We start from the raw sequence: 26,141 nt of genomic DNA, 5'->3' as shown, positions 1-26,141 counted from the left end.
TTCCAACTCAGACTCTAGAATGACACCAATGTAGTTTGAGGCATACCAACGTGACAGGAGAAAGGAAAGAGTATTAAATAAAACCATGTTTAAGGAATTTTTATTAAAGCAAGAATTTTATAATCCAAATTACGTTTCTTTGCTCAGCTATCAATTCTCACTGTTACCTAAAACAGTGGTGATATTCTGAGCTTTTCCACAGTAAAGAATTACAAAATTAAAGAAAGGAATGCTTTAAATTTCTGTACTGTGCTGAAAATTCTTTTCCCCCGGGTTTATAAAACATTAATTTGTATTTTTTATTTTACTATTTTTTTTTGTTTTAAATCAATAGGTAAATCTAGGACCAGCATTAGTTTTGCTAGCCCTGGCATTTGCTCTGTACATAAGCTTCAAAGTTTCCTTTCCTTTTTTTATTTATTTTATATTTTGCAATGTTTTTCTCAATATTTAATCATTTTTCCATGTTTAGATTTTTTTTCTTCAGTGAAGCGAAGTTCTAGTTTGAAGTCCCGGATCTTTCTGTAAACAAGAACAATATTAGCAGTTGTTAATGTGAAAAATTAGTAACTCGCATCAATATTCTGTACTTTCATAGTATCTTCTATATAATGATCTAAAAAGACCTTCACAAACATTACAACTTTGTGTACAGATGTGGAAACAGGAACAGAGAAGTTGTGCCTCTTCCAAAGGTCACAACTAGTTAATGAGAACTGAAACTAGATCTCCTATCCTGGTACAGTGCTTAGCACAATGGGGTCATAGTCCAGGGGGTTATAGTAATACAAACAAAAATAGTTTTAATTAAAGTCCTCCCCACTCTAAGCACTGGACTATACTGCCTCATTCTGGGACAACTATTACCAGACACTTAATTACAGCACTGGATAACACCTAATTTAGTAACTATTTCCAATGCCAAGTAGTAATGTGTCATGGAGCCCAAAAAACAATATCACAGTATGGGCAAGCACATATGCTGGTAAGTAGTATTGTGATAGTAGTAGTGAAGGATCTTTGCAAGTAATACTAATGTTTAATGGATGGTAATTTGCTGGACATCAAATCTGATTCCCCTTTAATAGTGGAGAAGAGGCATCAGGTACCCAAGTAGAGCTCCAAGACAACCTACATTAAATATGAGCACATTTCCTGGAGAACACTACCAAAATAATCCATTTTCTTCAGATGCTACATAATGAGTTTGGGCCAAAATTAGAATTGAAAGCATATTTTCTTCTCAAGTAGTGTGCACACATTTTCTCCTGTTCATCTAGGCACAAACTAATGATGACAACAATTGGCCGTTTAGATAGGGAAGTGAGGAGAGAGAGAGAATCAATCTAACCCCCATTTTAGGGACCTAGATGTAGAATTTAAACTTTCATTTTTTAAAAGCATGTCCCTAGCCATTTCTGGTGAAGATAGTTCAAAAATGTTAACTTATATCAGGGGTAGTCTATTTTTTGTCAAGGTCTAAATTTCTTGGTCAAGGTGTCATCAAGGTCCAGACACCACAGAAAATAATAAAAAGCAATAATAATTATATGTAAATAAAAAGCGTTAGCGGTCCAGATTTGGCCTGCGGTCTGCCATGGACTATCCCAATATATATAAAGACAGGTAATGTGGTTTAACTGGACTAAACACTGGACTGAACAATGGACCTCGTACATTGTAATCATGACTCTGCAATTCTGTTCCCTTTCTGGACTTGGCCAAGTTATTTAACATTTCTGCCCCAGTTTCTCATCTGTAAAATAGAGACAAAAAACTTAGCAACCCCATGGGGAGGACAATTTTTAATGGCAATATAAAAATTAAATTAACCAGCATGTAAAGAAAACCCTGTAGAGTGAATTCTATATACACAGCTAGTTGGACAATGGTCACTGCTGAGGGAATTCTGCACCAAAAAGTTATGCGCACAATATTTTAAAATTCTGAAAATTGTCAATAAATAGATGTGGTTCCACCATGGCAGTGTGGAGCACAGGCCACTGGCTACACTGAGGTAGGAGATCACTCTGAAGCCCCCACTTCCCCCAGTACAGGGACACCCCGGGGCCCTGCCTCTCTGCACCAGGTGCATAGGTACTGGAACTAAGGGTGCTCCAGGCTTGAAATGGTTTCCATTATATATAGAGTTTACAGTTTGGTTCAATAGCTCTCAGAATCCCCACTATAAAAACTATTCCAGCACTCCTGGTCAGGCATACCAGGTGTGGGTGAATAGGGTAGCCCAGCAGGATCCAAGTGTGAGGTGAGAGGTTTCTGTGTGGGGCAATCTGGGTGTCGGCAGCTCAGTGGGAGATCTGGATGCACAGAGGCTCATTGGGGGGTTCCAGGTGCAGGGGCAATAGGAACTCTGCAGGAGATCCAGGTGAAGGTGGTTGGGGCTCAGCAGGGGTGTTCTAGGTGTGTTGTGTCCAAGTGTGGGGAGATGAGGCTTGGAGGGGGAGGTGTCTGGGTGCTGGGGCTCGATGGGGTGGGGGTCCAGGTGCAGCTGGTTGGGGCTCAGCGGGAGGTTCCAGATGTAGGGGGGTAGGGCTTGTCAGGATGAGGGTTCGATGGACCTGCTTAACAGGGAAGCGTTAGCTGTTACCAAGGGGATGCTGCATGCTGGGCTCCCGATTCCCCCCAATAATTCCCCTACCCCTTTTTTCTTCCTCATCTCATTCCCCTCCCCATCCTCTCACTCCCACATTCCCCTCCCCCTGTCCTGTTCCACCTCCTCTTCCTTCCCCACTGTCTCTTCTCCCCAGCCCCACCATGGGCACTCACGGTTGAACAGAAAACAGGAAGGCTGGCACTAGACCCAGGAGGCTGTGTTCAGCTAAAGAGTCAGCTGATCCGAGACACAACCCTCCTTCAGCTGGGCAGCTCTGTGCTTGCAGAAATGGGGGGGGGGAATGGAGAGGGGAAACCCAGTGGCAGGTAACCCCGTGTGCTCCCCCATGACCATTACCCTCCCACCCCCGACAGGCATTCCCAGGCATTCTGTGGGGTGGGGTCAGGTGAAGTGTTCAATTATGCACAAACTATAGCATAAATAGCTGAGCTCCATATCTACTGAAAAAAGAGACGCGTAGGGAAGAACACCGACAAATAAATCCCACAAATGGATTTGTAAAACAAATCCATCAAGTCTGTGTATCCTAAAGATAATTCTCATCAAACCTCCCCCAAAATTCTCAAGCTGCTGCTTGAATTATATGGATGGCGATTTATATTGGTCAGAGGTTGTGACTTCCTCCGAAGTTCTAATTTATGATGCATTCCTCAATGAACTGTATTTCTGAGGACATTTACATTTCAATTATGAACAGTATCTTCTGTATTGCTAATTATGCATATTCCTTTTACAGTTCCAATTCTAATCCCCCTTCTCTCCCCCCCGCCCCCTTATTGAAGACTTTACAATAGAATCTTGCAGCTGCATTTATGTTCAGGTATTAATATGGGGGTTGGACTAGATGACCTCCTGAGGTCCATTCCAACCCTGATATTCTATGATCTTTTTTTTTTATTCTGAAAGTTTGATTTATAAAGTATGAGTAGTTGACAAAATTTAACCTTCACATAGCTGCACATACCTCTTGTTTGAGGAATAAAAAGGCCATCTCTAAGCAGTCTCAAGTTTATAAGGTACCAGATTAGGGACAAGCTTTAGTGAAGTCCTGTATCCTAATAGCTCTAGTAAATAGGTCAACTTTATTTAAAAATGTAGCTTTAGTTTATTCCCTTCTTTCCAAATTATTATGGCCAGATCTGTCTAATGATAGTCTATTTAACAGTGGCTTATAACTAGAAACTTATTTCTAGGAGTACAGAAACTTTAGCTACTGCAGGTCATATTAAAACATTCCTGACTAACTATACATACAATAAAATGCCAGTAGAACACCCTGATCAGCTGAGAAAGATTAAGAATGTATTCTGTAGGAAAACTTACATATTAAACACTTGGAACCCCAGTGGGATTGTTAACTGCTTTCTGAGCAGCCTCTTTAGCTTGGTGGGCTTGTAATACAGCTACAGCTTCATCAACCTAACAGGATAAAACAATTGTTACAAAATAATGCTTTACTTAATTTCAGTACATTTAAGAGAGTGAAGCAGCTAAACTACACAAAATACACATGTAACATCAAAAGGAGGGCTTAGATGCTAATAGTCTATCTACCTTCGAACGAAGAGACTCAGGAGACTCAAGCATATGAAGGAGTTCAGAGTTGTCAATCTCCAACAACATACCGGTGATTTTACCCGCCAGAGTAGGGTGCATAGCTTGAATAAGGGGAAACAGCCGTTCACCTAGAAAAACATTAAGACACTACAGTCAGCTACAGTGATTGATTTCATTAAAAATTAATTTAGCCTTTAACAACGCGAAACATAGGCACTAAAATCTGTTAAGCAATCTATGGACTTGTACCTAAATTCCTCAAAATTATTAAAAGTATTATATCCTACTCATTTGAATGCTAAAAATAAAAACTCCTGAATATGACTGTATAAAACTAGAGTATCAGTCATAAAAAACAAGATTAAAGGAGCCTTTAAAGTAATCAGCAATGGAGTCTATGCAAACCAATCACAGACTCAGAGGTTAACTGTTGCACAAAAGTAGTATCCATTAAAAGCCTAAATTATAGCAGTATCGACCCCACTGATATGCATTCGATGCTCTCACCCAGTTAAGGCTTTTGCATTAGGTAAACAAAACACTGGTTTATTGGAATAGAAAATATATCAACTGCCTAATCCTAACCTAAAGTGGTCTGATATTTCATTCATGTTAAATGACATACTAAAATTTCTCCAGGGAGCAGATCTCTCCATTCTACATCTACTGAGGACAGACTGAGCAGTGTTAGTCAGATGTCAAATCCTACAATGTGAAAAGGGGCAAGTACTTTCATCTTAAAAACTCAACCATGTATCCTACAACAGTAACATTCAAAATACTCCTTTACAACTGATTAGAAGTACATATTTTAAAAAGACTGAAAACTATTTAATCTCTATTACAATTGGCAAGTAGGATCAAATGTACATACCTAACATCTGCTTTTGTTCTTGTGGAGGGGCAGAAGCCAACATGGAAGCAGTCAAGGGTTCCTGACCTTGCACATGGACAGCTGGCTGCAAGTTAATAAAACGTATTTTAAAGTTAAATTCTGGAACATTGAAACATATTTTATACCTCCACAACTCAGAACATAAGAATGGCCACATTGAGTGAGACCAGGGGTCCACCTAGCTCGGTATCCTGTCTTCTGACAGTGGCCAATGCCAGGTGCTTCAGAGGGAATGAACAGAACAGGGAATCTTCAATGTAACAACCATGCCTGCATATTTGTCAAATATTAGAAAAAATTATGGTTGAGCAATTTTCATCAGGAGGCTGGTAAAAGATGACTGATACTGCAAGGCACACTAATGCTGACTCAATCCCTTGCTGAGCATAATTTATATATTAAGCAAAGCTCAAGCGCAGAATGTATCATCAAACACAGAATGTATCATCAAGCACTTCGGTAGTACAAAACAAGTAGAACAGGGTTATGTCCTCCTTAAAAACACTTCAGATTTATTTTAAACTCCAGGCTTACAAACTTGGTGCCAGAATTTGGTACTTGAATTTTGGTGCAATGGGGGGGGGGAAAACTAATGCAGAAACACACACAAAATGTCAACCACATAAGTGAGAAAACTCAAAAATATATAATATAACAATAGAAAATAAGCTTTGTTCCCAATATATTTTAGATTTGTGAAAAATAAAGCCATTAACACAGAGGTGACAAACTACAGCCCACGGGAACATCCAGTCCGGCCCCTGAACTCCTGGCCCGGGAGGCTAGCTCCTGGCCCCTACCCTGCTGTTCCCCCTCCCCATGCAGCCTCAGCTCACTGCACTGCCTGCGCAATGCTCTGGGTGGCGGAGCAGTGAGCTCCTGGGGCAGCGCAGCTGCAGAGTGCGGCCTGACCCGGTGCTCTGTGCTGCGCGGCTGCCCGTCATGGCGTAGCTGCATCACCAACCACCAGTGCTCCAGGCATCAAGGTAAGGGGGCAGGGGAGTTCGGGTGGGTGTAGTCAGGGGCCAGGGCGGCTGAATGGGAGCAGGGGTCCCCGGGGGGAAGGGGGGTGCCAGTCAGGGATCCCAGGGGCAGGAGTCTCAGGGGGCAAGAAGCAGGGGGTTTGGATAGGGGGCAAGGGCCATGCCATGCCTTGCCTGGCTGTTTGGGGAGGCATAGCCTCCCCTAACCGGCCCTCCATACAATTTCAGAAACCCGGCGCGGCCCTCAGGCTAAAAAGTTTGCCTGCCCCTGCCTTAACATCAGACTCTGTGGCTTCAATGATCTCAGTGGTGAAGGCAGACGCTTTGCAGTTATGATACAGATTAGGCAAAAGGAAAGTTTCCTCAGCAAAGACATCAGTTGGCTACCAAAACCAAGACTACATACCTGCTGCATAGCAACCTGTGGCTGTGTGTTAAGATGTTGTTGAGGATTACGAACACCTGCAGCATACTTGTACTGTGGAACTGTGCGTACAGCAGGAGTGGCCGCAGCAGCAGCTGCTGCAGGACGCGGACCCATTGTCTGTGTTGATGTATTAGCTGTAAAGATTAACATGATTTATGTGTTGTTAATTCAGCTTTCATTAAGCTTACATTTTGTACAAGTCAATGAATGGACACAGTGTTAGGACTATGATGAGTATCTAATTTTAGTATTGTATTATATTTGATTACAGCAATGTTACTAAATAAAAACACCAACGGTCAACCTGTGGGCTCAGAACCAAAAGCATGTTTCGTTTCTCATTATTTTGCTAATTACTTGCTTTTTTTTTTTAAACACTATAAAAAAAGCACCATGGAGAGAACATCTGCTTTTGATTAAACAGGTTTACTTGAATTTCATTCTACCCCAGTCATAATTAAGGGCGATTCTCTTAAAAAATTAAAACATTTTGCCAATTAAATTACCCTAAAAATTACTTTAAACGATCAGATGAGTTACTGAGATATAGCAGATTAATACATTCTGAATGTGCTTTTCTTTATGTAACAGTGGTCCCCAGAACCTGGTCTGTACCACTTACTGCTGATCTCTAGACAGCAGAATCATAGGATATCAGAGTTGGAAGGGACCTCAGGAGGTCATCTAGTCCAACCCCCTGCTCAAAGCAGGACCAGTCCCCAATGTTTGCCCCAGATCCATAAATGGCCCCCTCAAGGATTGAACTCACAACCCTGGGTTTAACAGGCCAATCCTCAAACCACTGAACTATCCCTCCCCTCAGTACTGTCATGTGATACTGGCACTCCTTGTTCCCATCTGCAACAATGTTAAGAGCTAAAAATAAATACTATCTCAATATTATTCTTCCACATAATCCACTGCTGTAGTTACCACAGGAATGGTACAGATACAAATGGGAGGGGGAAGCCACCCACGCAATATCATTAAGATGTGGCCCACAGTATGAAAAAGTTGAGAACTCCTAGTTAATACTATTAATCTAGTGGGTTACGTTGATCTATATATTGAGCAACATTTTCTCATAGTTGCAAAAGAACTGGAAAATGCAGGTTAAGAGTGAGAAGGATTAAACAAGCAGCCTCTCCTAGAGACACTAGGTCAGCCTCAAATATGCAGTCTTGACAGGGCACATTCGTAAGCAGGAAGAGGGTTTGATACTGGGAGAGGGGTAGGTGGTAGAGAAATCACAGCGAGGGAGTAGGACGACAGCAATCTAACATGCAAGAGAAATACTGAGAAGTATGAAATAGCCATATAGCCATAAGCAGAAGAGAAATGGATGATGCGATGGGGAGTAGGAGCCTCCTCAACCTCCCTTATACACACGGGGCTAACATGTTAGCTGGCCATTAGGAGGTCAGAAACCCCAAGTCAGCTAGGGCAAGTACAATACAGAGCGAAGTGGTGCCTCCTCTGCACTACTGAGCTTCAAAAAGGTATTTGAAATATTATTCAGCATTAACAGAATCTCTGTAGTGTGGCCACAAATGAATTACATACCTAAAGAAAGGTGGATATTGGTGCAGCCTGATGTAGGAACATGCAACTTTTAAACCTGAAACTCACCAACACGTTGTGTTGACATGACTCGTGGAACCTGTGAAGAAGCTGGTCTCATGGTACTAAATGGTGGTCTGGGAGCTGCTGGGCGGATAGCACCAGGCATGTTCTGGAATGCTGCATTTAAAACAATGAGTGTTTAAGTTACATCATGTAACAATACTGAATGGTGATGAAGACTCTTCTTCCTTTGCCATCCTCACATGGCATAACAATATTACAGACAAGTGTAGAAAGGGAAAAGTCAGCAGTCTAGTTTTTGGGGGGGGCTGGAATTCAACCCCATGACAATTTGTGATACAGCTGCTAAATAAAACCTAGGTTGTTTATTATAAAAACTATTTAAAAAAGTTAACCTTAAATTAGGTTTCCTGGCAAACATCTGCAAACAGGAGCCAGAACTGGCATATTACCTTTCTACCAATTACATGTAATGACCATCAAACATTTGTATTTTAGTGCCACATACTTAACCTTCGCTAGACAGTAAGTGTTCCATGAATGCCCCTTTATTTAGAAAGTTAAGGAGACTACTTACGATGAGGTCTAGCACCCTGAGCAGTCCAGCGAGGACTTGGTCTGAGTTGAGCAAGTTGGCTAGTTGGATAATATGCAGCACGGTTCTGAGTCTGTCAAAGAAATAAAATGACGTGTTTATGAATCTTGATGTACCTGTTCCACCCACCACCCAGCCATTTCTAAGTACCTTCTTCTACAAACTTTCCTATTTCAAATATCTAAAAAAATCCTGATTTATAGAATTAATGTATTGTTCCATCCAGAAGTTTAGACATTTTCATAGGTTCTTCAGTACTTAAATTCATAAAGCTGGTGATTTTGTTTAACATACTAACATTACAGATGTTTTATTAAGTCATAATTTACTGCTAAATCTAAACTGATTCTATCAATGGTATAGAATATGAAATTAATTATTTCTATACATACCGGTGGGAGAGCTGCCATGAAGTAACCTGAAGGAGGTGCTGGTTGGTAGGGGTTGATTACAGGATTAGGTACTGCTCTCACACTTGCCATTCTTTGCATATATTGGTTGGTGAGGTGAGCCTGGCGCTCTTCTTTGCGTTGGGCTAGAGCTACATATAATGGTTTAGTGGCCACAATTCTACCATTCATTTCTGTGACAGCTTTGGTTGCTTCTTCTGGTGAAGAAAAGCATACAAACCCAAATCCTTTGCTGCGGCCACCTTCCATCATGACCTGCCAATAAAAACGAGGTAGTTTTTTAAAACCAGCCTGGAGCAGGATATACAATTTGGTACAGGTAAGAATTGAATTCCAGGTTTCTGAATTATGTTTTACGCTTTCTGCAAGTGGACAGTATATGAAGTATACTGCTTAGTTTTGAGACATAATATATCCACTGTCAATGCTGCCTTCTGCTAGGGAAAAAGCTCCCAGTCAATTGGATTGGATTCAACAGGCCACATCTCAAATTTTTGATCTAACCTACAGTTGTCTAAAAATCAAATAATCTGTTCCAGTTTTGAACGGAGGAATATATGTATTTAAAAATCCCTTTTGATCAGTTGCTCTGCATACAATGGACCTGCAACAGCTCCTGTACCAGGACCATGAATGGCACACGATTTTTATTGTTTTCTTTCACAGCTGGTTTATCGGATACAAGTCTATCCTCTAGCAACACTAGTCACTTCAGGCCTATTAGTGAGGAACAGTATGAACGAACCATTGCATTGAAAAAATGTTTGATTTTTTGTTAGTAATGTCAGCATCCACTCATCCCAGATAAGGATTGAGATTTCTGGAGTTTTTCTATGGTTGACTGGTCTGAGTTTTTATTGTTAAAGATCTGTGAAAAAATGAGAGAAATAAATACTCATGCAGTGGTTCATGACAATGAATGTGATGCACAAAAAGGAGTAATAAGGTACCGCAGACAGTCTATAATGCATGCATTTTAAAAACTGTTACGTATCACTGCATCCAAAAATACAACATGAATACACCTTTAAAAACTGTATGAGTTAAGTTTTTAGTAAGAATCAGTACTCAAATTTAATGATGGTTGGATGTAGGGGTGGTTATACCATATCTCCACATCTCATTTTTGCCAATTGAAAGGAGTTGAGAAAAAGTTGAATGCCACTCACTTCTTAGGTGACAAACCATCACTTTCCTCCTTTCACACAAGACAGTGCAAAACACAAATGAAGTCTAAAATGCTAACTTTACCTTTGCACTAGTGATTGTACCAAATGGGGAGAATTCTTTTCGTAGACGCTCATCATCAATCCCATCATCAAGATTTTTCACATAAAGGTTTACACCCTAAAAAAATAAAATGACCCTCTTTAGAAAAGACAGAATTGTTAAAGATTAGTAATAAAATAAACTTGTTCATTCAATTTAAAAGTGTAACCTGGTATCTGGTGATCCTATCCTGCTTCATTTGTTCGAATTTGCGCTTGAGCTCTGTTTGTCTTTCCACCTTTTTCTGAGCCCGGCCAACATAAATTTGCTTTCCATTGAGCTCCTTTCCATTCATCTCATCCACAGCCTTCATAAATACACAAAGGGTTACCAATGCTCATAGTATATTAAACCTAACATTTTTTTCAGCCACTGACTAATGCAGTTTAAGTGCACAAGTTATATAACATTTCCAACAATAAAAACTAAATATTTTCCCCAGCTACTGCCCAAACAGATGTCAAATATGGTTAATTGAAACAAAGCCATCTCAAGAACCTCTTGGATCATACTGCATTTAAGTGTAAGATGATATGTACAAGTGTATTTTCTGTCCAGTATATGGACAAAAGAAAAATTAGAAGGAGACAGAAGTAAACACTCATCAATTGTACAGTTAAATGCACTGAAAAGAATATTAAAGATATCCTCTAAGATTTTTTCTGAAAACCAAGTCCCATAGAGAATACATATCAAAAACCCACACCAAGTTCATAGCCCTGTTTAACTCAGGGCTAGTCTACATTAAAGTTAAGTTGACTTAACTACACCACTCTGGGCTGTGAAAAATTTCACGCCCTGTGTGACATAGTTAAGCCAACCCACCCCATGGTGTAGACACCATTAGGTTGATGGAAGAATTCTTCAGTCAACCTAGCCACAACCTCTCAGAGAGGTGGGTCAAGTATCTACAACTACAGCGGTGCACTTGTGCCCCTATACCATTTCTAGTATAGGCATACTCTGAATCATATGCAAAGAGAAGAGGGTTAAAGGGCCATCAGCTCAAAAATCATACACCTGAATTTTACCCACAATTGTTAAACATGTAAAATTACTGTCACTTAAAGATTTAAGAAAAATTTTTCCCAAATTTTGTTCACTTTATGCATTTGACAGCGCCATCCATATACTCAATTTCTCTTTTTCCTCCTGCATCTTTCACACATTTTCAAAATAGGACAATATTGAATGTCAATTCTAAATTGGTAAGGGCACTCTAGCAGAGGCAATACTGGACACTAAGATTTTGAATTTACAGTATATCCCCTTCACTGTGAAAGCTTTAGTACAGGTCTATGTCTATTAATTTTAAAGCTATTTTTAATGTGTATTTACCCATATACTGGAATCACTTCTCTACCATTGTGCAAATGCATTACAGTTACTAAAGTGAACCATTTTCCATAAAAATGTAATACATATATACAACACAAGAGAGCTTAACTACACTCAGACTAAGAAAATGTGCAAACCTAAATGTTACTTATATATTTATAAGGTGGGATTTATTCTAATCTGTTGTGTGCACATTTGTGCTGGTGACAATTGAGGTAAACTAAGATGCTCTTTCTAACTCCCAGCCCTGTAACGTTAGCCTACACTCAAAACAGCATTCTTTCGGTCTTGCAAATCAATAGTAATAAAGATTATATAGGCCAAATTATGTCCTATTTTTTCCAGTATGTTTTGCAAAGGTGTAAGTAACTATAGCTTAAAGGACTGTCCATGTATACAAGATGGAATAGAGTCCTCAGGTCACTTGTCATAGCTGTGTTGGCTCTGCAATGCAAAAAGAAATAAAAAGCAGCGCAAACCATATGCTGTTACTAAAGCAAGTAGATATGGCTGAATACATACGGGCAACAGTTGTTGTGTAAAGTTTCTAGTCTTAGTAATTTTTAAAAAACAATGCACTCTCCCTGCCCACTTCTCATAGCCACCTGTTGTATCCTGTCTTTCAGATCATAAGCTCTTTGGAGCAGGGGTTACTTACTGTTTTCAGGGTGCCTAGCACAACGAGACCCAAACCCCACTGAGATCTGAAGGCACTATTACAATATAAATGTTAAATAATTTAAAGGCCATTATATCATTTCTAGACAGGAATATTTCTGGGGAGGCAGCAAACTTAGTCTGCTCAATGTGAATCAAATAAAAAAAACCTACTACATCATCCAAAATAGATTTCTCTCCTGTTTCCTCACATCTTTTTATAAAAATCAAATCAAAAATTTGGAAGGATCTACAGGATGCAAAAAAGAAGTTTGTATTCAAGACTCAAAATTACTAGTCTCCCAGAATGATGCATCTAAAAGAAAAAAAAATCCAGTGTAAACTTACTTTCTGGGCATCTTCATGTCTTTCAAAGCTAACAAAGCCAAAGCCCTTGGATTTTCCACTCTCATCGGTCATAACTTTCACACTTAAGGCAGGGCCTGAAAAAAGTATGCAATATTTGTATTACATGTACATTCTATATACCTGTCTGTTTGGTGGTTAAATCTCAGTATTACCTGCAAGATGTTACATCTTAAGAAAACTACAGAATTACTAATCTGTTCCATTCACAATACCATATGATGTTATGAGATCTTACATACCACTTGAAGATGTGGGTTTTCCAGAAAAATCCATTTTCCAAACACCCCCTACCCCTTTTTTAAATAAAGTTTTACAACGTTCACAAGTCTTCTAGCTGCTTTATAGTACAAAAGGACACATTCCCTGTCTTGAAGAGATTACAATCTAGTTTATATTAGTGTCTAACTAAGGCGTGTGTTATCACTGATGCTATACAGAATGTCTATTGGTCCCGACATTTTCCAGTTGCTAACTGTACAGCAGATTCCTTTCCTGAAGAATGCCCCAAGTGTGTTGCCATCCTCAGCCCCTAGAAGCACTTTCTATAAGAGCCATGTTTACTTAAGACCTTTGCCAAAACGTTCTGTCACAGTTGCCTCAAGTTAGGCTCCTAAATCTACATTTTGGTATTTAAACAGAAAATGACTGATTTTCACACGTACTGAGCATCCACAAATCCTACATATGCCAACTGAAGCTCAGCACCTTTGAGAAATAAGTCACTTGTATTTAGGAGCTTAACATTAGGCACTTGGTGTTTTTCACTGAAGTTGACAGCAAGATTCTGCATAAACAAATGGGGCTTTCCTTGATGAGTTTACCTTAACTGACATTACCCTGAAATTTTATGACAAATTTCAATATGTTTTATTTCCTTTGTACAAATGCACAGGCAGGGCTGGTAGCTCCACCTATTAAGTTCGTTCAATACTTCTCATTATAAAACTGTTTTAATTTCCTTATAATTTTGCCAAATCAACAATTTGGGCTGAAAGTTTCCACCCTTGGTGTCTGCCTCAGGCACAATTTTTCCAGAAAATTCCAGCTGAAACAGTCCAGTCATTTCAGAGAACAAGGTTAGGGGAAAAATACATTGTTTAGCCCATATTAAAAACTTATGGTGACCTTTTTATTGAAAAGTGCTAATGCCCCCCCATGCTTTGAAGCAGGACTTGAATTTGTCATAGGAGTGGCCGGTCAAGGACATGCCTTTTGCTAACCCCATGAAAATCCAGCCAAATTTAGCCAATTTATAAGCCTTACAAAAACAGGTTGGAGGGGATAGGTCAAAAGACATCTGCCCATTTTTGCAAGTAGGAGAGTCTATGCCCACTAGAGCACTTCCAGAGCTTGGAATTTACTTCACTCCACCCTTTCACAAATGACAGAGAGCATCATATACTAACTTTAAAAGGACATTAGTCATCAAGCGTGCGTATGAATTATGAAATCCTTTTTTAAACACAAGCAAGATCATGACATCTGGAATTAAAACAGTACATAATGACCCAAATAAATCAGAACGAGAATTTCAAGTTTTGTACACTAAACTATTTCCTCCATATAATTTGCTAAATGTCCTATATCACCACCCATGTCAATAACTAGAAGATGGCTTGGCAGGTGGTATTAACATGTTCGAAAAAACCATTTACAAAGATTTTAATGTCACTAAGTTCAATAGTGATGTGTCACAGTATGAATTACTAGGCCATGAATGACAGGTTTCAGAGTAACAGCTGTGTTAGTCTGTATTCGCAAAAAGAAAAGGAGTACTTTTGGCACCTTAGAGACTAACCAATTTATTTGAGCATAAGCTTTCGTGAGCTACAGCTACATCCGATGAAGTGAGCTGTAGCTCACGAAAGCTTATGCTCAAATAAATTGGTTAGTCTTTAAGGTGCCACAAGCACTCCTTTTCTTTAGGCCATGAATGACCACACCAATAGAGACTTCAGGCATTAAAAAAAATTGTAATGTAAGATTAAATTTAAACCTCTTGACACTGATATTGTCAATAGCTTAATTTTCTATATTTCCATCCTTAATTCAGAAACCAAGCAAACAACTGCGTGAAACAGCAGAAGACCTTCAACAAAGGGAAGAATGCACAGGTGTACCCGCATGGCAATGGAGATGTAACAAAGGCATCATTCATTTACACGTCTTTCAAAGATCCACTAGTCAATGGCCATACCAAACCTAAAACACTCACTTTCTCATTTCATTTGTAACTCCAAGATCCTCAGAACAATTTATATGTATTATTCAAATGTAATGCCCCCCCTGTTATTTTCAACTGGATGAGGACATTTCTGATGGCCAGTTTTTCGTGTGTGCTACTCTGGACAATTGAAGTTCTTTAGTGGGTATTAATCAATCACTTCTTTGGATCTGAATGCTGAACTGACAACTAACTGTTCAGCATGCATGCATTTTAATTGTCTCTACACAATGGCCTGAACCCTAATGTTAAAAAGGTTTTAACAAGCAAACTGAAGCTTGTCTATTTGTTGTTATATAACAATGTGCAAAATTAAGACATTACCAAACTTGCCAAAGAGTTCCTTAAGTCTTTCATCATCCATGTCTTCTCCAAAATTCTTGATGTAAACATTGGTGAACTCCTTTGCTCTAGCTCCAAGTTCTGCTTCTCGTTCTTTACGGGATTTAAACCTTCCAACAAATCTAGTTACAGGAAACCAAGGTGACTATAGGGTTAAAATGAATCTATCCAGGTCCAAGGTTTTTCCTAGACTACATACATCAGCACATGGCTAGACAAATATTCAACCATGGGTTATTTCTTAAACGTGTTATTGATCAATATAACGATATGAAATCCCCAACAGATAAAATACTTAAGATACAACTTTACAAGAGACAATTAGACTACTATTTACCATTTAAATCCCTTTTATCATAGTAATTGTGATAGCAATCTTACCAAAGCCTTGATAGGACTGTAATTTTCATTAGTGTAAAGCTTACTTTTCAGCATCAGTAATCAGACAATGGGGAAACTCTAGCATAGTGGTTTTTGCTACACTAAAGTTTTTTTGTAACCTTCAAATATTGTTTCTATTGCCCATCTGACTTTTAGGCAAGGGACTCTCACTAAACCCCCAACTTTCCTCTTATCTACAGAAGCCTCATATCATAGTGTTCCTCCTTACTAGTAAGGAGGTATGGATCTGGCTTGCTCTTGAATTGGCCAATGCCAAAAGCTGATTGAGAACAGTGAGGTCAGTTCCTACCACCAGGGGAGGAATGTGCTTTTAGCACAGCCTTTGCTGGCCCACAGAACCATTTCACTACAATCACAAATGCTACTACATGAACGACTCAATTTCTGCACTAGTCTTCTCGTCTCTCCAATTATATTTTAAAATTACCCCACTTGCAAACCCACATCCCAGTCAATATGGCTCAGTAGTCTAAAGTTAACATTGCCTTGACTTGGTTTGTAGCTACATTTGGACTTTAATGTTGATGATGCCTGGTACTCTGCAGATTTTATAGTCAGAAAAATGGTTAATCTACTTTAAAATGTTCTTCAAGGGACTGGGCTAGATGACTTCTCGAGGTCCCTTTCAGTCCTACTACTCTATGATCTAAATAGAAGCCTGAAGCAAATGTAACTTTCATGGTACACTAAATCATGTTTAGTTATTTAAACTACAGGCTTTTTCAGTGATTAACTTGCTGGAACTATTGGGCTAGTTACAAAACTACCACCACCTATTAAGTGCCTCAATTCAGCTAAAATAATGGTATAAAACTACTTGGAAGAACCTCCCATAGCAACCTTTTACAGAGCAGGGCCTCATACCTCTAAGATATGGACTCTCCCTGGCTGCTGCCTCACTTCCTCTTCTCTATGTATAAATGAAGATAACAGGAAAAAAAGAATGCTGATTTTCTATTATTCCCATTTTACCAAGCCACTACCATCCTTAGTCTGCCCTCCAAAAGACTGTTACAAAGCCATGCTTGTGTTGCACATGCTAACTTTTAGCAGTACCGTGGTTTGGAACAGGGATCATTATTATGTCCTAAGAATCTTTTGTGTAACACATTCAAACCTTCATTAGAGTAGGAAACAGGAACCCAAAGGTCAAACAAGAGCTTTCGTGTCACAGTTTTTGATAACACCTGCAGTGGGAAATAAGTATTGTTTTGAATACTTGATGGATTCAATTTTATTCTAGCCTGATCAAAAGGATTTTATTCTGGCTTGAAGACCAGTAACAGGTCCCAGTTTCCAACTGTACGACATTCAGCTGTAAACACATTAGCTGCAACATTATTTTAACACCATAAATTGCGCTTTAAAGACTTTAAAATGTCAATTTTTATTCACATTCCTCTTACCTTCAGCATATGTAATCAATATTTTTACGGAGCAACTGCACTAGATTTCAAAATTAGCAACATATTTAGATAAATCTGCCTTTTCTAGATAAAATTCAGGAAGTAATCTACTTTAGGTTGAATTACAGTCTGTTGAGAGCCCCAGAGTATATATTTATGTACTTACACTTTGCGGTCATTAAGCAGCATACCGTTCATTTTTTCAATTGCTCTTTCTGCTGCTTCCTGTGTCTCAAAATGTACAAATCCATAGCCCTTAGACCCATTTTCATCACATACTACCTATTAAAGAAAAAATGTCAACTTGTCAAACAGCCCCAGTATAGTTTTGTAGCTTCTAATATCAAATCACTGGGCACATTTATTACTTTCCACTTACCTTACAGGAGAGGATGTTTCCAAAAGCAGAAAATGTATCATACAAAGCTTTATTATCAATTGATTTGTCTAAGTTCTTGATGAAGATGTTTCCAACACCACTTTTGCGTAGAGATGGATCACGCTGAGACCACATGATGCGCACTGGCTTGCCTTTAATGACGTCGAAGTTCATGGTATCCAAAGCTCGTTCAGCTGAAAGAGACACTAAAGTTAGTGAGAAGTACTAAACCATGTATCTTTATCAATACACTAACTCCACTTGAAGTTCATTAATTCTTGGTTAACTTGTAGCCATTAGAGATGTTTTGATAATGACTTTCATACTCCCATCTCAATGACCAAAATAACTTAAATCTCTGAACAAAACACTACGTATGGATATTGAATGAACATTAGACATAATTAACTCCATTCTACCAAAGAAAAATATATAGACTGGATTGCCGATTGGTAGGTTTTTCTCTATTCCTGGGTTAACAAGAGCTGTGATCACTGTGGACACCCTGTGCTCAAGATACAGTATGGAAGAGCAAGGATCACAATGTATCAATTGGTGGCAACTCTTTCCACCCTAGAAAAAGTTTGCTGGTATACTTACACCAGCAAACCCTCCTAGCGCAGATATAGCTTACACCAAAAAAGCGCTTTTGCCAATATAACTGATATCAGTTCTGCATGAAATAAGTTACAACAGCAAAAGCACTTTTATGCTGATACAACTACATCTACATATGGGTTCTTATTGGTATAAAAAGTTGCAAAAAATTGTACCTCTAACATTACCAGCAATTTTTGTGTAGACATGACCTGACCTAAGTCTAGTTCCTGAATAAGTCCAAAACAATCCTTAGAGCAACATGTTTACTAAGATGGTGTGATGCGTAGAAGAGGGATCCAAGAGCGACGAGGATGAAAAAGCAAGGCTAGGACATATTAGTTTAACCAAGTTTATATTGTTTTCAAATATTCAAAGAAAGACGTGAACAGAGTGAACAATGCATGTGACAAGCATTTAACTCATTAGCACAGAAATACTATTTGTACTTCTAAACAATTGATTTAAGGAAACGCTTTGCCGTACTTTTCATATACAAACTGTTTCTACAGATAAAGCAATTTTTTTTTTTTAGAAAATCTGCAAGATGTATAAAGTATTAAATATTAAAACAGCAATATGAAATAATGGAGAAGGTGGGTACATGATATCTTTCACTGGACCAACTTCTGCTAGGAGACAGACAAGCTTTCAAGCTTACAGTTTACACAAATGTACTAGATCTCCCAGACCTGAACAACTCTGTGTAAATGCAAGAGCTTGTCTCACGCACCAACAGAAGTTGATCCAAACAAGATACTACCCACCCACCTTGTCTGTCTAATACAGGGGTGGCCAACCTGAGCCTGAGAAGGAGCCAGAATTTACCAATGTACATTGCCAAAGAGCCACAGTAATACGTCATCAGCCCCCAATCAGCTCTTCCCCCTGCAGCACCTCCCACCCACCAGCAGCACCTCCCCATCCCTACCTGTACCTCCTGATCAGCCGTTTCTTGGCAAGCCTCCAGGAGAGGAGCAAGGGCATAGAAGGCTCAGGGATGGGGTGGAGTGGGGGCAGAGGCAGGGGTTGAGCAGTGAGCACCCCGACACATTAGAAAGTTGGTGCCTGTAGCTCCAGCTCTGGAGTTGGTGCCTATGCAAGGAGCTGCATATTAACTTCTGAAGAGCCGCACGTGGCTCCGGTGCCACAGGTTGGCCACCTCTGGTCTAATATCTTGGGACCAACATAGCTACAACACTACATATAACATGAAATAACGTAAGTTAGTTTTTAACCACTCCCATGGAGTAGCTTATCCAGTAGAGGTCCACGGCCAATTTCTTTGGAAGGAAGAGTAGGATTTCTGATGTCACTGTATTTGACATTTCCATCTTTTAAAAGTAATCCTCCGTGTCCATGGGATGCTAATTCCTAGCAGTAACATGACTAAAAATCGCAGGCACATATGAAAAGAGTGAGAAAAGTTATTTAAGCAAGAAGTAGTGATGGTACTAAATTATGATGGACATATTTATGGTCTCCTGGACTAGCTTCTTTCAGAGTTAATCTCTTTCATATAAGTCTGGAGGGGGAGTTTAAAACACAGCCCCAGTAGATGCGTGAAGTCTCAACCAATAGTACTATATAGCCTGTCGAACTGCTATCTGCATTCAGAGAAAGCGATGCGATGTAGGTAAGCAGCAACCAAATCAGAAAAACCTTTGATACAAATAAAAAGCTGTAATTATCAGGACTAAAATGTTGTTCACTTTCAAAAGAAAAACATATCAACTCTATGGAATTATCCCTTTTAGCCTATGAGCCCTTAAGCACCATTCTTTTTACAAAGCATTCTTTACTGTTGTAGTCATCCAAAAAGATAACATGACTTTTATGAAAAGAACAAAATTGACAAATTATAAGCAAAATGGTTAGAGCCTGTCCTTTTCACAACAAAAGGAGACTTTGAATAATTTTAGTGATATAGTAGAAAAATGTTAATGGAAAATCAAAATACTGTACTGTATTAGTAAGCCGTTCTTTTAAAAACAGTCATGTCATTTAACCATTTTTTCTAAGTGGAAGGGTCAAACATGAGTTGTAGAATTTATTGCCGATTTCTATTTCAAAATCTACTTAAAAATTATTTCTAACAAGATGAATGCTGCCTAAATTACTAATATTTTATGCATTTTTGCATTGCCATCTCATTGCTATCCAAACAAGTGCATATCCTAGCCCAAAGAAAATCTTTATATCCTGATCACTGCCTTTTTTTGATAATGCACATGCCTCTGTTACTTCTACCTAATTTTCAGATTTTCACATTAATCTAGAGATCTTTTTGTGTTGAAAGATTATTTTCTCTGCAGAAAGTAAGTAGGTACATACTAGTGATGGGGTCTACTATTTGAAAGAAATTGATGGAAAATTGGTTCCACTTAAACTCTCAGCCAAACAGATGACATATCCCTATATTCACATATAACAGTATCAGTTATAAAGTGGAAGAATAAAATGAGACTAGTATTTGCTCTGGAGAAAATATCAGGTTGCATAAAACACTTCATTAAAATTGTTAAACTGGATAAAAATTAAAACTGTACAAAATGAAAGTTTATTCTTCCACTGAATAAGCTAATGCAATGTACATACAAATTTAATTATGAACATGGAGTTGGGGAGAATGGACAATTTGGGTTATAGTAGTGAGAAATGGAGTCTCATCTGAGGCTAATAAAAATCAGAAGTTGTTACCATCAAACCAGTTGGTGGCCAAGTGAAATTAATTGGAGGATTCAGTAAAATTCTCACTAGGATCATTGTTGGCAGTCTTCGAAGAGGGGCCAAAAATGAGTTCATTATTTGTTTCCAGTAATACTTAAGGACTTGTGCATACACATTAATTGTTTGTAAAGGATAGTGTTGTTCCAGGACACATTCCCTAAACATTTTTTTTAGGGCAAGCCCAGACTACCCTTTTACAAACATTAACTATAGTAAGTTAGTGACCATATTTTAAGATTGGTGCAACCTTCCCATGTAAAAGACAGCACAAAAAGTCTGAACAGCTGTTGCCCATGATATACCTGATCTGGATAAACAGATGATGTCATCAGCTTCTATGGCTGCCAATTTGGCACCTTTCCTGAGCATTGAATTCACAGCAATTCTTAAACAATAACCTTTGTATAGAGAAAAAGTTTAAATTCCTTTTCCATCTGTAAAGCTCTAGTCACTTAGCATAAAATGAGAGCTGAATATGCTTTAACCTCAAACTAGATATCAGGGTCAGTCACTGGCCTTTTCCCACACCTGTAAAGTTATAACTAATAAAACTGACTGCATCTAATATATTTTAGCTTCTTTTCCATAAAGGACTGTGCATTAGTTTGTAAGAGACAAATAGATTAAATAGTTAACTTAGTACAAAATGGCCACACCTACTGAGTTTACCCATGTTATACTTTTGCTGATTCTGCTTAAGCGTCTATTGAATGAGTCACTAGTTCCCATTTTAGTTGGGAACCGGACAGTCCGCTTCAGAAGTGACTGCACTTTATCACTTTATATAGACTCTGCATGGAATATATCCTATAAAAACAGGAATCGTTCTGCTACACATATACAGAAATATATTTTAGTACACTAAGCAAAATGCTGCGAACATTATTTAATCTAGAAATCTTCTGAAAAAAGCTGCTGTTTGAGACACTATTTGCCCATAATTATCTCTAGTATACAGGGATTAGACAATATACCTGTGTTCTAGCCCTGATTGACACTGACTCATTCTCATCAGATAAACCACAGAATGAAGTGGAAATACTTGCATACCTCACAAGGATGTCATCAGACATAATTAGTGTTTGAAAAGAGCTTTGAGTGTCCTGGATTATATGTGAAACAAGAATTTCAAAGACCTCTTAACTAATTACTAATAGTTAACAAAAATAAAAGCTATGTTAAAGTATAGATAAAAATTAAGCCTAGATTGAGAAAAGGCAGATAATTCAAAGTTCATCTTATCCAACTGAAACTGCAGATAAAATTTAGGCATAAAGCACAATGTAATTACCTATTCAATTGAGTGACTAAAGTGATAAGATCAACCCTTGTAATATACAAGGGCACGTTTCAATACAAAATCAGAAAGAAGAGTGGCATATGTTGAATTACCTACAACTTCCTAAAGCACTTACACATGCCATGAAGTTACCACATCAAAGTACTGACTGGTTCAGTCCCAACCCCACCATTTTTCCTTGTGAGAACCGTCTGGATCACAACACAAGGGTAATGGTTGTAGGCCTTTGTCAATTTAAAACCAGAAAAATTTAATTTATAAAATAAGCATTTAAATCCTCTCATTTTGATGTATTCATCGAATAAAATTAAAAGCTCTCTAAAGTGTGAGAGAATTGTTAAATAGGCTGAAGAGACCATATCTATCATCCTGTAAATATAGACAGTTAATACATATAGATGCCAGCAAATCTGACCCAGGAATCTGGCCATAGCATATACCAGTACATAGGAAAATTAATTTCAAACACCAGTTAATCCACATGCCTGAACAGTGGGGAAACCAAGTGGTTTTTTTAACATTTCTAAAAATACGCATTTTGATATTTGTCAAATTGTGTTTTAATCAAAGCCATCTGAGATAATGACATTTCATAATCAGACGAGTCATTCCATTTCAAATTGGTCAGATAGAGTCTACAAACTATAATTCCAAAGGAAGGCCTTGTATGCCAAGGTTCACCTTGAAGCTCTCTTCACAGATCATTTGTGAACTGCATAAAAATAATTTGTCTTGCTTTGCTTTAACCTAACTTATAGCTGCACCAACATTGTAATGCAAGCTTTTACAACTCAACAGTACACATTGAGGAATTTACTGTAGACAAATTAAGTACCAAAAGCAAACCTGTTAGATGACACAAACAGATTGTAGATAATCAACACATTTCAAAAGTAAAACCCTACATTTTGCTCCACAAACCTGCTATATAATGCTTAACTATTTTTTTTACACCCATCCATTTCCATGGACTGTATGTGACTTCATATCTGACTACTAGGTTATTTCACAATGGCTTGACACTTCCACCTTTTACCACTTCACCACATCATGCCTACACGTCCAGAAATTCCTAGGGCAACAGCGAAGATGCTAATTACTGTGGCATTTCCTTCGAACAAGCTTTAATTCCCTCCGTGTGCGCAGCGTGTTAACCTCGGAAGAATTACCTGGACACACCCTTCCTGGTGACCACCGATACTTTCACGAGCCCAGGGAAACCAGGGAGTCGCTGCAGTGAGGTTGAAACTAGCTTTGAGCAGAGCCGCTCGGGCCGGCGGTTACAACTCGGAGAGCTACCGAACGCTCTTCCCGGAGGCAGGAGGCCTTTGGGAGGCGAGGCCCGTCTCTCGAGTTTGATGGGCTCGCAATTGCTTTCGGTTCCCGAGCAAGCGCCTCCCCCACGCCACGAGGCGCAGACACAGCCCCAGGCCGCATGTCACCGAGCAGCAGCAGGGGCTCCAACGCACAAACTTCCGCAAGCACCGCGCCAAGTTTTGCTCGTGTCCCAACACCCCCCCGCCCCCACCCGACTTCCAGCTGGGAAAATACCGGGAAAAGAGGAGACCGGAGAGGGGCTTCACGGCTCTGCAAAGGGAGCACCAGCCACCCAAGGGGGTGGGGTAGACAGACTGAGCCCTCGCAGGGGTGAGGGACACTGCGGCTGGGGGGAGGGAGCACTCTCCCCGGTTCCGACCCTCCCGTCTCAGGGTGTGGGTCTGCCCCACTGCCCCCCATAGGTGCTCACCGTCGGCGGGTTGCTGGAAGTTGACATAGGCGTAGCCCAGAGACCGGCGGGTGATCATGTCCCGGCAGACGCGGATGGAGAGGATGGGCCCGGCGGGGCTGAACTTCTCGTAGAGCATGGCCTCGGTGACGTCGGGGTGCAGGTCCCCCACGTACAGGGAAGCCATGGGGTAGCTGGGGGCGCTGGGGTTCATCCTGCCGCCGTCTCCAGCAGGGGAAGGGGTCACACTGACGCGAGGAGGCCGCGGCGGCCCCGGGTTCCGTGAGGGGCGAGTGGAAGATTCGAAACTTAACGGCTCCGGGAGGCGGATTCTCGGCGGGGAGGGCCCGGCTCGCTCGGGGCCGGCCCTGGCGGAGGTCTCGGCTGCTCCTGGTCTAGGCGGGGGTTGCTCGGTGTCTCCTCTCGGCTGTGCCGGGTCCGGGGCTTCGCTTCACCGGGTTATTTTATATCAAACCGGCCGGTTTCGGGGGGGGATTTTTATGGGTTTTTCAGGGTTTTTGGATTTTTTTTGGATTTTTTTTTTTTTTTAGTATTTTTAGTAATAAATGGTGCGGCGGGGCCGGGCCGGCGTGTCCGGGGGGCCGGAGCACACGCACTGCGCACACAGCACCGACAGCGGCCGGGGGACAAGGGGGAGGCCGCCGCCCCGGCCGCGCACTATATATACCCGCCCCGCCCCCGCCCGCCCCCACCGCACTGCACGCCACGCACCGACCGCACGCAGCGCGCAGGCGCCAGCCCAGGGGACTGAGGGGACGCGCACAACGCCTGAGCGCAACAAGGAGAGCGAGGGAAAGCCGCATGCGCCGAAGAAGGAGCGGACGACAGACTACACGCAGCAGAAAAGGGGGGAAAGGGGAAGTGGACGAGAGCGCATGTGCTACATGACAGCAGCGGGGACGACCGTACACGTGCAAAGGGAGAACGAACTCGCTCGAGAGCGCATGCGCAGTAGAGATGTGTGACGACTCTGATGAGACATAAAGCGCGTGCGCCGCTGAAAGTCAAGCTGTCTAGCTAGGGATGATGGCTTAGGGTCTCAAGAGCGCGCGCATAGTGCTAAAGACAGAAGAGTGGGCATACGCTAAAGAACTGTGTGTGTGTCCGTCTGTCCGTCCCCAGGAGGTCAGGAAGATACTGATCGCGCACGCGCTGTGACAGGACTGAGAGCTCGTGTCACATGTGTGAGGCGGAAGGCCCTAGAGCGCATGTGCGGGGATCTGTCTCCGCTCAGCGTGGGTAGGAGGTTTCTGCTGAGCTGTGGCTCGTGCCCTTCGCCAGCGCTGCGTGCCTCCCGCGCGCGTCCCATGAGGGAGCCCGTTTCGTGGGGGGAGGGGTCACAGGGGGGCTGTTGTTTTCTGAGTCGCCGGGGGGGGCTTTGCGCGCGGCTGAGGTGGTTCCGCTGGGGCAGCGCTTGGGTGACCTAGTCGCGGCCTTTGCTGCTCGGCCGCCTCTCTGTCCCCGCCCTGCTCTGGGGCGCGGGAACGGGCTGCGTTGCCTCGCCGTGCGCCGAAGGACAGGGCTGACCGGCGGGGCTCCGTCGACCTCCGCTCCCCCGCCTGCGGTACAAGGTGCTGCCCTGCCTGCGTGTGTTCCCATGGCGCCATGAGGCCGGGGAGGTAACGCCTTGCGGGGCCGTTGGGCTCCAACTGGCCCATTGCAGGCAGAGACCGGTAATCCGTATCCTCCTTTCCATCTGTAAACTGCCCCCTCCCCGACCCACCCTGGGCTAGAGTTTGGCCATGCCCAGCTTCTGCCCACATTCAACATGCAAGGCAGCAGTTCTCAGACTCCTCATAGAATATCAGGGTTGGAAGGGACCCCAGGAGGTCATCTAGTCCAACCCCCTGCTCAAAGCAGGACCAATCCCCGATTTTTGCCCCAGTTCCTTAAATGGCCCCGAAAAATCAGAGTAGGGAAATAAACTACATTCAAAAGCAGCTAAAAACACAGTAACAGGTGGAAACAGCAAAGAGGTTTAGAGTTATGTGACCAGCCAGCTGTCTGCTGATGATCATTTGCTTTAATATGAGACCTATTCATACGCAATATGAACACTATGGCTAGGGCTTGTCTACACTTAAAACGCTATTGGGGCACTGGTGGGCTTCTGTGAAGACCAGGGGTGTGCACAGTAATTTAAATCTGACTGCTTTTGGGTGGGCACGTCCTGTGCCTAGCCACAGCCTGGGCTGGAGGAGCTGTCAGTTTCTGCCATGGCCCAAGGGGCTGGGGGAGCTCTGTGACCCTGCCATGGCCCAGGGGGCCAGAGGTCCTTGCTCTCCCCACTGTGGC

At 41.1% G+C, this 26,141-nt stretch overlaps 1 protein-coding gene and 1 long non-coding RNA gene across 4 annotated transcripts in view; one reads left to right on the top strand and one right to left on the bottom strand.

Moving 5' to 3' along the window:
* Positions 1-84: 84 nt before the first annotated feature.
* On the bottom strand, positions 85-24,977 carry PABPC1 (poly(A) binding protein cytoplasmic 1). Of its 2 annotated transcripts, none has more exons than XM_007067182.4 (15): positions 23,847-24,977; positions 17,473-17,666; positions 17,260-17,375; positions 15,268-15,407; positions 12,699-12,793; positions 10,525-10,662; positions 10,338-10,433; positions 9,069-9,341; positions 8,659-8,749; positions 8,127-8,237; positions 6,477-6,631; positions 5,067-5,151; positions 4,190-4,320; positions 3,959-4,054; positions 85-522 (listed from the first exon to the last, which is right to left on the bottom strand). In XM_007067182.4, exons 1-14 carry the CDS (start codon positions 24,037-24,039, stop codon positions 3,962-3,964), a joined length of 1,911 nt encoding a protein of 636 aa, XP_007067244.1. In that variant the 5' UTR covers positions 24,040-24,977; the 3' UTR covers positions 85-522; positions 3,959-3,961. The 2 variants fall into 2 exon arrangements, with proteins under 2 accessions (XP_007067244.1, XP_027685227.1); XM_027829426.3 differs by having other exon boundaries at positions 15,277-15,407; positions 23,847-24,724.
* A 220-nt stretch (positions 24,978-25,197) lies between these two features.
* Positions 25,198-26,141, top strand: part of LOC122464416 — a 59,165-nt gene continuing 58,221 nt past the window's right edge. The window contains exon 1 of one of the 2 annotated variants that reach the window (XR_006288408.1): positions 25,198-25,465. This is a non-coding gene — a long non-coding RNA (uncharacterized LOC122464416). Of the gene's footprint in view, positions 25,520-26,141 lie in introns of both variants that reach the window. The other variant, XR_006288407.1, reaches the window with a different exon arrangement.

Source organism: Chelonia mydas, chromosome 2 (assembly GCF_015237465.2).
Source record: "Chelonia mydas isolate rCheMyd1 chromosome 2, rCheMyd1.pri.v2, whole genome shotgun sequence".
Taxonomy (NCBI): domain Eukaryota; kingdom Metazoa; phylum Chordata; order Testudines; family Cheloniidae; genus Chelonia; species Chelonia mydas.
The sequence above is the reverse complement of the archived record's forward strand: the minus strand, read 5'-3'. Positions and strand labels throughout refer to the sequence as shown.

What these genes read in the sequence shown, in the direction of transcription:
- PABPC1 (XM_007067182.4), bottom strand. Translation starts at nt 24,039, where the DNA reads ATGAACCCCAGCGCCCCCAGCTACCCCATGGCTTCCCTGTACGTGGGG. An exon ending in CTTCCAGCAACCCGCCGACG is followed by an intron (nt 17,667 to 23,846) that starts GTGAGCACCTAT and finishes TGTCTCTTTCAG; the next exon opens with CTGAACGAGCTTTGGATACC. An exon ending in AGAACAAAAGCAGATGTTAG is followed by an intron (nt 4,321 to 5,066) that starts GTATGTACATTT and finishes ATGTTTTTCTAG; the next exon opens with GTGAACGGCTGTTTCCCCTT.